Source organism: Epinephelus lanceolatus, chromosome 2 (genome assembly GCF_041903045.1).
Source record: "Epinephelus lanceolatus isolate andai-2023 chromosome 2, ASM4190304v1, whole genome shotgun sequence".
Taxonomy (NCBI): domain Eukaryota; kingdom Metazoa; phylum Chordata; class Actinopteri; order Perciformes; family Serranidae; genus Epinephelus; species Epinephelus lanceolatus.
Genome location: NC_135735.1, coordinates 48,487,971 through 48,501,894, shown reverse-complemented (window position 1 = coordinate 48,501,894; position 13,924 = coordinate 48,487,971). Strand labels below are relative to the sequence as shown.

General features: G+C 40.3%; 1 protein-coding gene across 2 annotated transcripts in view; it reads left to right on the top strand.

Annotated features, from left to right (window-relative positions):
• cemip (cell migration inducing hyaluronidase 1) overlaps positions 1 to 13,924 on the top strand; it is a 383,014-nt gene that overhangs the window by 199,721 nt on the left and 169,369 nt on the right. For both annotated transcript variants that reach the window (XM_033622351.2, XM_078162221.1), the window contains exons 7-9: positions 8,983 to 9,053; positions 9,259 to 9,354; positions 13,709 to 13,830. In XM_033622351.2, coding sequence (XP_033478242.2) covers positions 8,983 to 9,053; positions 9,259 to 9,354; positions 13,709 to 13,830 — 289 coding nt within the window. The remainder of the gene's footprint in view (positions 1 to 8,982; positions 9,054 to 9,258; positions 9,355 to 13,708; positions 13,831 to 13,924) is intronic.

Below are 13,924 nucleotides of genomic sequence, written 5' to 3'. Positions count from 1 at the left end.
AATGGTGTTTTTGGGACTGTGATTGTTCCGGTTGTAGAGTTGTCAAATAGTGTCGTAAAAAAGTAAATCTACTGCATATATCAAATATCTAGAACAGCCGAACTATCATGTTATTATTATTATTATTATTATTATTGGTGGGAAATTATAACAGAGGAATATTTTTGCTGTTTTAAAATCAAGAACACTTTCGTATTTTTGTGTGTATACAGGACGTTGTTGAATCAGGGAATTCGTGTGTCCACCACGACAAAGGATCCTAATTGACTTTACACTGGCATTGTTTCCGTGGTACCGGCACCTAATTTCAACCCATTACGTGCTGCCACCACGGAATGCGATGTTAAGACGATGTGGTCATTTCACGTATTTCTGTGAGATCAGGTTGCTCATTACATGTCATAAAAACGTACTCTTCTTCAATTCTATGCCATAAGGGTCCATTGTCATACCTATAAATGTTGTGGATGTTCTGCAGGGTGTACGGATTCAAGCAATTAAGCTCTAGGCCTGGATGGTGTATCAAACATGTAGGATGAATTGGAACCTGGTTTATTCCCCAAAACCTAATAAGTAAAAAAAAAAAAAAAAGAGGCATACTGTTTTATAAGTAAGCAAATAAAGGCTCAGGAGACAACATCACTGCATAGAAGAAATATTGATCCAGGAAGCAACATGTGTTTTGCCATGAAACTTTGATTTTATATAAAAGATGTGGAGAAACTACAAAAAATACATTGGTCCACTGAACATATTGTAGATTACAAACATAAGGTGAACATGATTATAAAATGCAGCTACATTTTAGAAGAATGGTGTCAGTAAACATGACAGCTAAGACATCTAGAAATTTGGATGTATTTGTTCCTGTATACTACAGAAATCTGTCACCTCAATCTGCTATAGTAAAATTGCTGAAACCTGTGTGGTTTTGACAGGGAATGTGTGAGTAGCCCAATTTATGATAACTTTGGTATTATTAACTAACACAGGCTATGTTAATCTAATCTTAGATAAGCCTGCTTAGATTAAAAAAAGAAGTTATGCTTTACACCACTGCATATAACAGGTGAGTGCTACTGTTGGTGTTTCCACGTAATGTAGGCTAGTAATTGATTGTATTTTGAGAAACCTTTTGAACTCTTTTGCAGCATATGTTTTCAACTTCACTCACTCAGTTGTTACTGTGATGTAATGTCAGATAAGTTACAGTTATCATGTTACAGCTGAAATATAAGACAGCTACAAAATAAAACCTTACCACTGTGAAACGTCCTGCTACAGTCTTTACAGCAAAGGTGGTTCAGGTCTATTGTGTTTCTTCACGTTGAGGGTCCGACTGCAGCTTAAATTAATTAGGGAGAACTGATGGCCTTGTTAGCGTAGCCAAAATGGGGCCTGAAATTTCTGATACCTGCTCTAAGCGTTGCACCAATCACAACAGACTGATGAGCTGACCTATCACAGCAGACTGGGCTGCTGGGGAGGCAAGACATAAGCTCAAACAGTGTTTCAGACAGAGGTGCTGCAGAAATGGGCAGTAGTATAAGAAAAATAATGTGTATTTTGAACATTAAAGCACCTAAATCTATTCCACTAGACCCCAATATTACAAATATGACCCTGAAAATGAGCATAATACGACTTTTTTAATGCTACAGAGGAGACCGCAGGAAACACTGAGAGGGTTTCATAAAAAAACATGAGGACAGCATGAGTTAACATTTCATTTACTAATTTGCACTTTGCTCCACAGTTGTGGATGCTGTAGAGGACAGAGTAAATGGATGGGAGGGATGGTAGGGCGACAGAGGGATTCCTGCCTAATGACTCTTGTCGCCTTGTCTCCACATTTTTGCCAACAGGCCAACACTGGTGTCATCAGGAGAGAGAGGTGGTGTAATTTGCGGCGCACCCAGACATTTTAATAAGCTGGAATTTATGAGACAGTGTCGACTCTGCAATACATTCTCAGTTATGTAATTTGCATATGTTTACTGCAGCTGCCATAGAGGAGCTGGTTGCAGCAGAAAAAAGCACAGCAACACACCTAAGTAAAATTCACTTAAACTCACCTGGGGAATGTATGCAGATGTGGTTTCAAGTCGTGGGATATTTTTTGTGTGCCAACCAAACTGTGTTGGTGTCACAAAGGGCTGGGTATTGGTACTTGATATCTTTAAGCAGTGGTGGCCTTGGTACATTTGGTGCCCTAGGCGAGCCTACCTATTGACACTGCGAAGCAGTCTCTTTGGATAAAAAACATTTTAAAGCCTACTGGGTTGTTGGCTAAATGCTTGAGCTAAATATTACTACTATATTATACATATATATATACACACACACATACAACAGAGTGAAGTCAGTGAACAGCAGAGACCGTGTGGAAACAAAGTGAAGATCACTAGAAAATTATTCAAGTTGATGCCATCTACACTCGTTACTGTAAGTGCAATTAAACATTAGCGAGTAAGAAGCTTTACTTTATCAGCACACGTGTAACACAAACAGTGATATTTCAATCTGCTCTGTCCACGCTCTCATCCACAGCCCCTAACATTATGATTTACACAAGGACAGCACACTAGTTTGGCTAATAGTGAATTGTTACAAATACTCTAAAATAACAGCTGTCTGCATGTAGTCTAACTGTTTAGCTTAGATTCTTTTAAACTAAGCTGCTGGCTGACACGAACAGCCCCTCCTCCCTCTACCTCTATCTCGTCCAAATGATGGACGGACCAATGAACGTTGGGGGTCTAGCGATTAGCCAATCAGCGCCACGCTGATGTCAAGCTGTACGCCGGTGGGTAACTGGTGAGGATAGCAACAATGGCGACCGCTACAGGTCCTACAGACCACATTAACGATGCTGTCGAGGTATTTCGCCACTACTCGCGTTAATGGAGGACCAAATTAAGGAAGCCGCTAAACTGGATTTAACCCCTTGTAAATCGCCTTCAATGGAAGCCATGTCAGACTGAAGGTTCTGGGAGCTTCAGTCTGACACTCAGGCTAAATGTTACCTGCACTAAGTGAACAACATCAGCAGAGAGGGAACAGGACGGATAAAAACAAAACTTCACTCATTATTGTGATGTCAGGAATAATATTTAAATAGTGACTTTGCTGATGTAAAAATTACAGTTGCTCCTCTAGGAACAACATTTAGTTATATTTTAAATATTCAATAATCCATTTTCTGAGTTTATTCCTCTTCAATTGATTTATTTTCTAAAAAGCAGAAGCAGAAATGAAAAAGAACCGATAAGAGTATCCATAAAATACCAAACCAATAAGGAGTATCGATAAAAGTAGTAGTATTTATATAATCTTGACCACACCGATCCCTGCTCCTCACCATGGTTACAAAAAGAGAACTCTGTTGCTGTTGCTGTGTCTCGTGTCGGATGGAGACTGGATTAGAGACTCATTGTTGAGGTTCAAGACAGCATGGGCCTAAGTTGAAAGCTGAGTAGGACAAAGATCTTTGAGAGTTTAGGACGACAGCATTAAAGATTACCAACAGGTTTTATGACAATCAGACAGATGCTCATTCATTTACGTCCAAATTTCTACCCAGCGACACTCTTCTTTGAAAACATTGTTGTTTCCTGTTGGTAAACTACAGAAACGTTTTGGGGACATGCTTCAATGGCTTAGTTTAAAACGTCCACACAGTTTGGTGATGTTTGAACAAACTGTCACTGATTTATGGCCAAATTTTGCGAAAGGCCACCGCACTTGTTTGGAACTTGTGGCGCCCCCCATTAACCTATGTCAAAATAATTTCACACACGTGGTTCATCATTATTGCTTAACATACCGTGCAAGTTTTATAATGATTGGACAATCCATTTCTGATTTATAGTCTGATTTGTGTTATCCCATGCCCATTTTTTTGTCTTTGTGGTGCCCCTTAGTTGCAACATAAATGTCATGATTTCATGATATGTTCCTGGTACCTGTTAAGACATTATGTGCAAGTTTTGTGATGACTGACTCAAAGGATGTGGAGTTATGTGCTGAGCCACGCCCCCTTTAGAGTCCATTGGTCTATAGATTCAAATGCAATGAGATATCAATTACAGTTAAAGCACTGGTGATAAACTTCTGAAAAAAAAAAAAAAATCTCACATCATTCTGCTGATTTCAGGTATATTGTCAAATATTTGGTGACATTTGTTTTATAATGAGATGAAATATAAAATGTTGCAGCATGGCAAAGTTTTGTCACAATTCAGTGAATGTGCTGAAAAAAAAATCAGCTATGGAGAACATACTAGGGATTTATTATGATTTTTTGGAATATAGAATGTGTGGAAATTTAAATTTATTGTAATAAGCCATGCCCTCTTTTAGCAGTCATTTCCAAATTTTGTGCATCGACTGAGACATGATTCTAAATGGTGCAAACATAATTTTGTACAAATCTCTGTAGATGATTATGAGCATTTTGCATTTCTAGTGCCCCCTAGTGGTCAATTAGAATGAAACTTTCAGGGTATGATTCAGGTTCTTATGTGGACATTTCATTTAAGTTTTGTAATGATTGGCTCAGTGGTTAAGGAGTAAGGTCCCTTTATGGGCTAAGCCACGCCCCCTCTAAAGTTCATTGGTCAATATCATCAAAACACAATGAGATATCAAAAAGCTTTTTTCATAACTTTTAATAAGTTTGGTTGAATGATGATCCACAGACTCTTTGACTACAAATTAGACCTACAGTTTAGGAGGAGATGCCAAAAATGTGTTTTACAAAAAATCCAAAATGGCAGTAAATGTAGTCAGGTTCTTAACACATTCATAGAACACATTCAGCTGGACATGTGTGTCAAATTTCAAGTCAATCCAAAGTGCGAGGGGCTGGCCTTTCAAAACAAAATTTCTTCGACCTTAATCTTAGCGCCCCCATCTGGCCGATTGGCGTTATATTTCTTGAGTACCATTTGCTTACAACTTCCAATTATCATTGGTGTTAATTTCATATCTCTACAATGTACCATCTCACAGGAATTTGCAAAAACACATCTGAATAATGATAATAATGATAATAATAATAATAAGAATAATAATAATAATAATAATGATAATAATAATAATAATAATAATGATTAACAAAACAGCACAAAAACAATAGGGTTTCAGCCCTTCGGGCTTAAAACCCTTAATTAGTGGCTCTCCACACTGTAGTATAGTGCCGTGCACTTACACTGTTGCTTGGAAGTCAGTGATACGGAGGCAGAGTGATGTATCAAGCTCAAGTCCTGTGAACTGTCTGAGTGTACATGGATATGAATGTTCAATAAAGTACTGAGGTATGAAGTCAAAGTTAAAGGGATAGTGCACCCAAAAATGAAAATTCAGCCATTATCTACTCGCCCATATGCCGACGGAGACTCAGGTGAAGTTTTGAAGAGTCCTCACATCCCTTGCGGAGATACGCGGGGAGAGCGGCTAGCACACCCAATGGCTGACAACGCCCCAGACTAATGTCCAAGAACACAGAATTGAAACCACAAAGTATCTCCAACATCTGTAGTGATCCAAGTGTCCTGAAGCCCCGACATAAAAAGTTGTTTCGAAAAACATCACATGAACTCTGTTTTCAGCCTCACTGTAGCCTGTAGCTCTGACTGCTTCTCTGTGCTTTGCGCTCACGTGTGTGCGCTCAGGGTGATCGGTGATGCACGGTCTCTGAAGAGCAGCAGTCTCGTCAGTACTGACGTCCAGATTCTCAAGTGCAGGCATCGCCAATTCCCAGTCTGAGCAGCAAAGACTTTCCTCATCCGTTGGCATTGCTTTGCATTTGAAACAACTACACCACCAGGTTTCCAGTGCTCGACTCCGGTATTCTGCGGCTGGCTGAGGCTTATGAGCTGTGGCGGCTGCTTCGTCCAGTAGCCTGAGTTCCGCATCCGTATACTCGGGCTCAAACAAATACGGCTCAACAAAGAAATGCTGTTCCTCCTCAATTTCAAAGTCTTCAGACATGTTGGGCTGTCCTTTGCTGAAAGACCCTAGTGCAAATTATCTTTTAGCTACTGTGGTTACTGTTGTCTCTCCCTGCGGTACACGTGTCACGTGATGTAAACACAGGTAAGCAAAGCTCATGCTTTCGCTGGTTTCGCGCAAGCGCGCGCACGTGAACACGGAGCACAGAGAAGCAGTCAGAGCTACAGGCTACAGTGAGGCTGAAAACAGAGTTTAAATGACATTTTTCCAAACAACTTTTTATGTCAGGGCTTCAGGTCACTTGGATCACTACGGATGGGCATGTTGGAGATACTTTGTGGTTTCAATTTTGTGTTCTTGGACCTTAGTCAGGGGCGCCGTCAGCCATTAGGTGTGCTAGCTGCTCCCCCCACCGATCTCCGCAAGGGATCTGAGCACTCCAAAACTTCACCTGAGCCCCCGTCGGCATATGAGTGAGTAGATAATGGCTGAACTTTCATTTTTGAGTGCACTGTCCCTTTAAGCGCCTGACTTTTTTACATACCAAGTACCCCAGTCATGTGACACTACAACACACACATGATTTTATGCTAATGCAGAGGTGGAAGAGGTAGGGCCTACAGATCTTTCAGTAACAATAACTGAAAGACCTGTAGGTGGTGGCACTTGACGCATGTCTACTGACCAGAGTTGGGTATAACACGTTACAAAGTAACACGTTAGAGTACTTTGATTACTTTTTGCAGTAATGAGTAACCTAACGCGTTTATTTTGCTGTGTGAGTAATCAAATACTTAAGTACATTTTCAAACAAGACATCAGTTACTTCTGTTACTTTTAGAACGCTGGTCCTTCAGCTCAGAAACAGCAATGGCTGTCGTTTGGTTCTAATAACGGAGATAACGTTATACCTATCAGTCTAAAAGAAGCCACGGTGCTTGTGGCTGGCTACGTGGTAGAAGAAATGCTGCCATTGTCTCTCTAAGCGTGTTCCAGTTCCTGCCAATATCCAGCAACTTCGCACAGCCATTGAAGAGGAGTGGACCAACATTCCATGTATGTTGCACTGCGTGAGGCAAATGGTGGTCACACCAGATACTGACTGGTTTTCTGACCCCCCCAATAAAGCAAAACTGCACATTTCAGAGTGGCCTTTTATTGTGGCCAGCCTAAGGCACACCTGTGCAATATTCATGCTGTCTAATCAGCATCTTGATATGCCACACCTGTGAGGTGGGATGGATTATCTCGGCAAAGGAGAAGTGCTCACTAACACAGATTTAGACAGATTTGTGAACAATATTTGAGGGAAATGGTCTTTTGTGTATGTAGAAAAAGTTTTAGATCTTTGAGTTCAGCCCATGAAAAATGGGAGCAAAAACAAAAGTGTTGCGTTTATATTTTTGTTCAGTGTATTATTTCAGTCACTGTGTCTGTGTCTTGGTTGTAATAACGGAGATAACGTTAAACCTATCAGTCTGAAAGAAGCCACGGAGCTTGTGGCTCGCTACGTGGTCGGAGAAATGCTGCCGTTGTCTACGGTGGAGTCTAAATAGGTGGAGTAGGACTTGCTGACAGACATATTTCAGACTCAGGACTTGCATTATGCCTGGTACACGCTACACGCTGGTATTCACCAATTATCCCCGGTTGTCTTTCACGGCGTGTGTGATGTCATCGGGTTATTCTTGTCCTGTTTTTATTACTTTCACAATTATTTGAGTCACTACCAGAACTGTGTCTGTTCATGTGCCAGCCGACATGTTGTTGTAGTCAACTAAAAGCATCAGCAGATGGCAGGAGCTACATTTGAAGCGCCATACGTAAACTGTCAAGCTACTTTACCTTCCACAGGAAGTTCTGACAAATGTTTCAGAATAAAAGCCTATTTAGAAAATGGAGGGATTCTCTCAGCCGAGGTTATAAGGGGCTTTTAATTTGAAACAAGTGTTGAGTTTGAAATGACGGTGCGATATGTTAACTTTATATATAAACACACAGAGGGATTAATAAATAACGGACCATCTATAATGTTGTTTGTTTCAAATGAAGCTGGGAGCCTCTGCAGTTGTGGTGAGTAAAAGCCCCGCCGCTATTTGCTATTTGTATGTCCGACCGTGAGGATGTACCATCGTTTGCTACCTTGATGTTAATGACAGTAACGTTAACTCAGCGGACTGACAAAGTGCCTCTGCTGTTTCACACCATCATTTCCCCCTTTTACTCTGTGTGGTAACATCCCTAGAGGAAATATTAAAAATCTGTAGAAATAGGCTACCTTACGCACTAAACAGTATCGTCTCTTTTTTGACCTACAGCTGAACAAATTATCAAAACAATTAAACACATTTGTAATTTTTACACGTTGATGCCGTAACCACATTTTAGCTGGTTGAAAAGATGGTGAAAAGAGATCTTAGATGTTCAGACCATATCAACTAGAAAGCAACATTGGAATCCCGGTTGGTGCTCACTGGGTTAGATAACATTAGCTAGACAGTAATTTTCACTGAGTATTTTCATGTCACATGAGCACGTGTTGTGATATTCTCATGTCAGCATTACTGAATAGTGAAAATTAAATGTAGTAAGCTTATTACTTGTACAAAACTAACTCCCTCCATTGTGGAGAACTCATGAACGACTCAGAACACGGGCTGAGTGGGAGTGAGACACAGAGCTGACCGAAGTCTGCACTGCTACGTCCTGCAAAAGCACACCCATCCAGGCAAAACCCTGTGTTTTTAGAGAGTCCCCACAGCCAACATGTTATTATGATGCATGCTGGAATACCTCATTTAATTACCTATACTCCCCAACTGTGTATGTCAGGTGTGTGTTGAGATGGTCCTCACATTTCATCAGCTTTTTTGCTGCTTCTATCTGTATGTCCTCTTCTCTTTCCACTTCAAGCTTCTTTTTTTCTCTCTGTCATCTTCCTATCTGTTCTTCCCCACCTCCAGTCAGTTTCCTATTTTTTTTTTTATCCTTCCCCCACTTCAGCTCTCCACTGTTTTACCTTTACAGGCATCCCTGGACCTTTATAGTGAAGAAAGGTGACACTTCTTCTGCTGTGGAGGGTCATGCTGTCTATCAAGGTATGAGTCCATTTGATTTATTGATCTTTTTCTTCTGTCTAGACAGAAAAAAAAATTGCAGCCAACCTGATCTTATTTATGCAGAAGAAAATTCACGTTGTTAGTGATCTGTGTGTGTGTGTGTGTGTGTGTGTGTGTGTGTGTTGTGTGCGTGCGTGCGTGCGTGCGTGCGTGCGTGCGTGCGTGCGTGCGTGTTTGTTATCAGGAACCAAGTCCTCCTCAGAGGCCACGAGCTCTTGTGTTTTTCAGACGAGTTATGAGGAGCATTTTAGGATCACAGCCAGCAGTCAGTGGGTGCAAGGTAAGTTCTCTCTCTCACTCTCAGACCAAACCTTGGAAAATATGCCAACAATTTACATAGACTCACAATGGAGATACTGGCATTACACACGTGACACAATGGGTAGGGAGTGGCAGTGGTCATTTCATATACATGCAGCATTCACACAAGATGACAGGGTGCATGTACGTAACATACGCTACCCCTGAGTTAGTGCAGTATACACCACTCCTGCCTGTTCATGTAATGTCATATGTACACATGCCACAGCAACACACTGCACCTTGCTGTTTAATAGATAAACAGGCATGCACATAGGTACAGGTTATGAGACCCCAATTCCAAAAAAAGTGTAAAACTTTACAACTTTAATGGTGTCCCCTTGGTGAGGCCTAATATTGTTGTTCCCAACATAATTGGTGCCTCCGTGTGGCACCCTGACTTTATGTTCCCAACACTGTTGTGGCCCACATTCTCAAAGGTGGTGATCTTCCCCTGGCCTACAGCTACAGGCTGTCAGTATGTTCCCACATTATTCAAAGTATTTAAAAAACTGGTTGCCTGACAAATTATTGACTAGATTAACAATAGCTTCTTTCTACTGCATCCAATGCAATTTGAATTCATGGTAATCACTCGTCAGAATCTACACACTACTTCATAGAAAAGGTCAAGGCATTAATTGACAAAGATGGGGCTGTAGGCTGTGTTCCTTGATTTACAGAAAGCATTCAACACCACTGATCATATCATCCTGCTACAAAAACTGCTCAACTTCAGTTACTCTACAGAGCTTCTTAACCTTATCAAATCCTATCTCTCATTCCACTCCCAACTTGTCAAAATTGACAGCTGTGAATCTACTGCCTTATATCTACCGACTGGGGTCCAGCAGGTCTCTATATTGGGCCCAATCCTGTTCAGCACATATGTTAATGACATGCTTCTGTGTATGGTAAATGCAATATCTTCATGTATGCTGATGATAAAGTTATTTTTACTCATGGTAAAACTGCAGAGGAGGTTGCAATCAAGCTAACAAAGTTAATTTGAAGGTCACATCTTGGCTCAATCACTGTTTTGTACAAGTGAATGTTTCGAAAACAGTTTGTATATTTATTTCCAAATGTCACAATGTAGATGCAGAGCAAGATGTTATCTCTGTAGAAAGACTACGAGTTGTCTCAGAATACAAATATTTAGGAGTACATATAGATTCAAAGCATGGTTTCAAAACTCACATAAAAAGGGTCTGTAATAAGGTAAGGTTCAGTTGGGCAAATTCAAGTTTACCACAAACTTCTTGTTAAGTGAGGCAGATATGACATTCCTCCACTCAGTGTTTATCTCCCACATCACCTATTGTCTGATAAGTTGGTCTAAAAGACATTGTACAGCCTTAAAACCACTGGAATTATTATACAAAAAAGGACTTAAAATTTTAGACAAAAAGCCATTCAGTTGTCATCATTGCCATATTCTAAAGAAATATTACATGCTGAGAAGGAAAACCTTATGTAATACAAAAATATATGGTGAAGCTCCTCCTCCTCTGCCCAGTTTTATCAACTGGCAACAGAGTTACAAGTGGGGCCCTTAGGTGAGGCTGCACATTCCCACTCAGGAAAACTACGTTTAGCCAGGCAGTCTTTTTCCTTCAGAGCATCACATTTATGGAATTCAGTACCATGATCAGTTTAAATCCCCATCATATTATTCATTTGAGTGTAATGTTAAGAAATGGTTTATTTAGAACTAACAATGTCAACACCGATGCTAGGCTACTTTTATCTAACATTAAAATATATTAATATAGTAATATATATATTACTGTTCTCAAACTGTACCTGCAGCATCTGCTATTTGGATATTATTAGCTGAAATTGTTTAATTGTGTTGTATATTGTTAACTGTATATAGATAGATAGATAGATAGATAGATAGATAGATATACTTTATTTAATCCCCAGGGGGGAAATTTAAAATGTCCTCAGCAGCAGGGGCAATAATGACAAAAAAAAAAAAAAGACACAGATCATAAGAACACAGCACACATACTGACACAAGAAAAATCCTAAAAGTACATAAGATCACAAGGTGTGAATAAAGGGTATAAAAAGGTGTATAAAAAGCAGTACAATAAATAGGAAGAATGGTTTAAAGTGCATATGAGTTTGATCAGAGGGAAGAGTTGTACAGTTGTATTGCTGTGGGTATGAATGATTTTTTGTAGCGCTCTTTTGAACAGCGGGGGAGTCTGTATCTGGTGCTGAATGTGCTCTTGAGTGTGTCCAGTGTTTTATGGAGAGGATGGGTGGTGTTGTATATGATCCTATTGAATTTGGCCTGGATTCTGTCCTCCACCACCTCCTCAAGAGTGCTCAGCTTCAGGCCAACAACAGACTTGGCCTTCTTAACCAGCTTGTTGAGCCTATTGGCATCCTTTTTCTTAACACCCGCCCCCCAGCACACCACGGCAAAGAAAAGAGTGCTAGCTACAACAGTCTGGTAAAACATTTGCAGCATCTTGTTGCATACATTAAAGGACCTGAGCCTTCTCAAAAAATACAGCTGACTCAGGCCCTTCTTGTACACTGCCTCTGTGTTTGTGGACCATTCAAGTTTATTGTCCAATAGGACACCCAGGTACTTGTACTGCTCCACAATCTCCACGTCACTCCCACTGATACAGAGAGGAGAAGCTGGGGGCTTTTTCTTCCTGTAGTCCACCACAATCTCCTTTGTTTTTGCTACGTTGAGTAGCAGACAGTTTTCCTCGCTCCACTGCACAAATTTGTCTATCACCCCCCTGTACTCCTCTTCTTGACCCCCCTCCACACACCCAACCACGACTGTGTGGGTGTGTGGAGAGGGGTCAAGAAGATATATATATATATATATATATATATATATATATATATATATATATATATATATATATATATATATACTGTATATATAAATATATATATTATTGTATGTCTTTTGAATGTTGTATGTCTTTTACCATTCTACATATTGTATTCTTCATATTGTGTTCTTTTTATTATTCTAGGTCGCCTATTAACATCAGGGAAAGGGATTACTGATCAAAACTAGCTTTTTAGCTAGCTAGGGTGCATTTTCATTTGTGTCTTCTTAAGTACATAAATTACAATTTTTTTTACGCAGGGTTGCACAAAGAATGAAAGTTGTAGCCCCCTCATGGTACACATGTGGACAGATAATTACATTCAGAACAGACAGGATCAAAAATAAAATTAAAACAATACATGCTGTTATTTATATATACATCAGGCCAAGTACCAGGATAAAGTGACTGCTGCTATGGCTATTTCTGCATTTTTTTTTTTTTTTATCCAACATAACAAATTTTAAAGTAAATGAAATTCTACTAAGAGATGACTGCTTAAATCACCAAAATGATGGCTGACTGTTAGGTATAAAAACAACAAAATAAAGCCTCTCTCTCTCTCTCTCTCTCTCGTGGAGACTCCACTTTCCTGTTGTCTCCATTCTGTGTATTACTACAATGGAAAAAATAGAATTATGGCCTTAAGTTATATTTACAAGCACTACAGGCAAGCAAGGCGGAACCAAAGTAATGTGTTACCTGCAGATGGTGCAGCCCTATGCAAATAGCCTAAAGATCTGCCTCTGACATGTCAAACCAGCTGAAACATAAATCCTTCATTACCTTTCTTTAGCAGAGTTTTAACCTCTTACATGTCTTGTTGAACTTCCTCAGTAAACAATCCAGTCTAAAGGCATGGCAGCTGAAATAAATTTAACACAAAAGTGGTGAAAACACAATGAGCTTTCTTGATTTTAGTTCTAGGGTAGGTGAGTAGGCATTAGCAGCAGAGCCTCAAAGGTAAAATGTGCTCACAATTTGTACCTGTGTACGCCTAGTTACCTGTCAAAATGTAAGGTGTAGTGTGTTGAAGTGGTGTTTACAGCTTGGTAAGGTGCATGTATGCACACTTTAGCTGTAGCAGGTACGCAGTCAAGGTACTGTGTGTTAGTGTGCTGAGTGGTTCCACACCTCATACTCTGGCAGCCTGAGATACTGTGTGTGTGTATGTGTGTGTGTGTGTGTGTATATCTCAAATGCATGTGTATCCCACACCCCACCCACCCACACACACAACCGCCCTACTGTGGCAGCCAGACAGAGAACATAATAGAAGGAGAGAGCCCTTCAATTACTTTGCTACAAATGCTCTGTGACAGCCAAAATGCACTACAAGCCAAAGCCTTGACACAGATTAGTCAAATATCTACCACTTGGCTGTCTAACCACTAAACTTGGAGCTACTGGTGTGTGTGTGTGTGTGTGTGTGTGTGTGTGTGTGTGTGTGCGCACATCTCACAGAGGCAGAGTGGACAGAATGGTTTGACAGGGATGATGAGAGGGGATCTGGAGACTGGGAGAAGGTGTCTGACCTGCGTACGACCTACCCAGACAAACTGTGTAGCAGTCCACTCAACATCCAGGTAAATCTTCTCTTACTTCATCAAATACACGTACATGCAAAGATGAGAGCTGCTGATGCAGGAAACTGGGACATTATCACATTTTAACATGAAA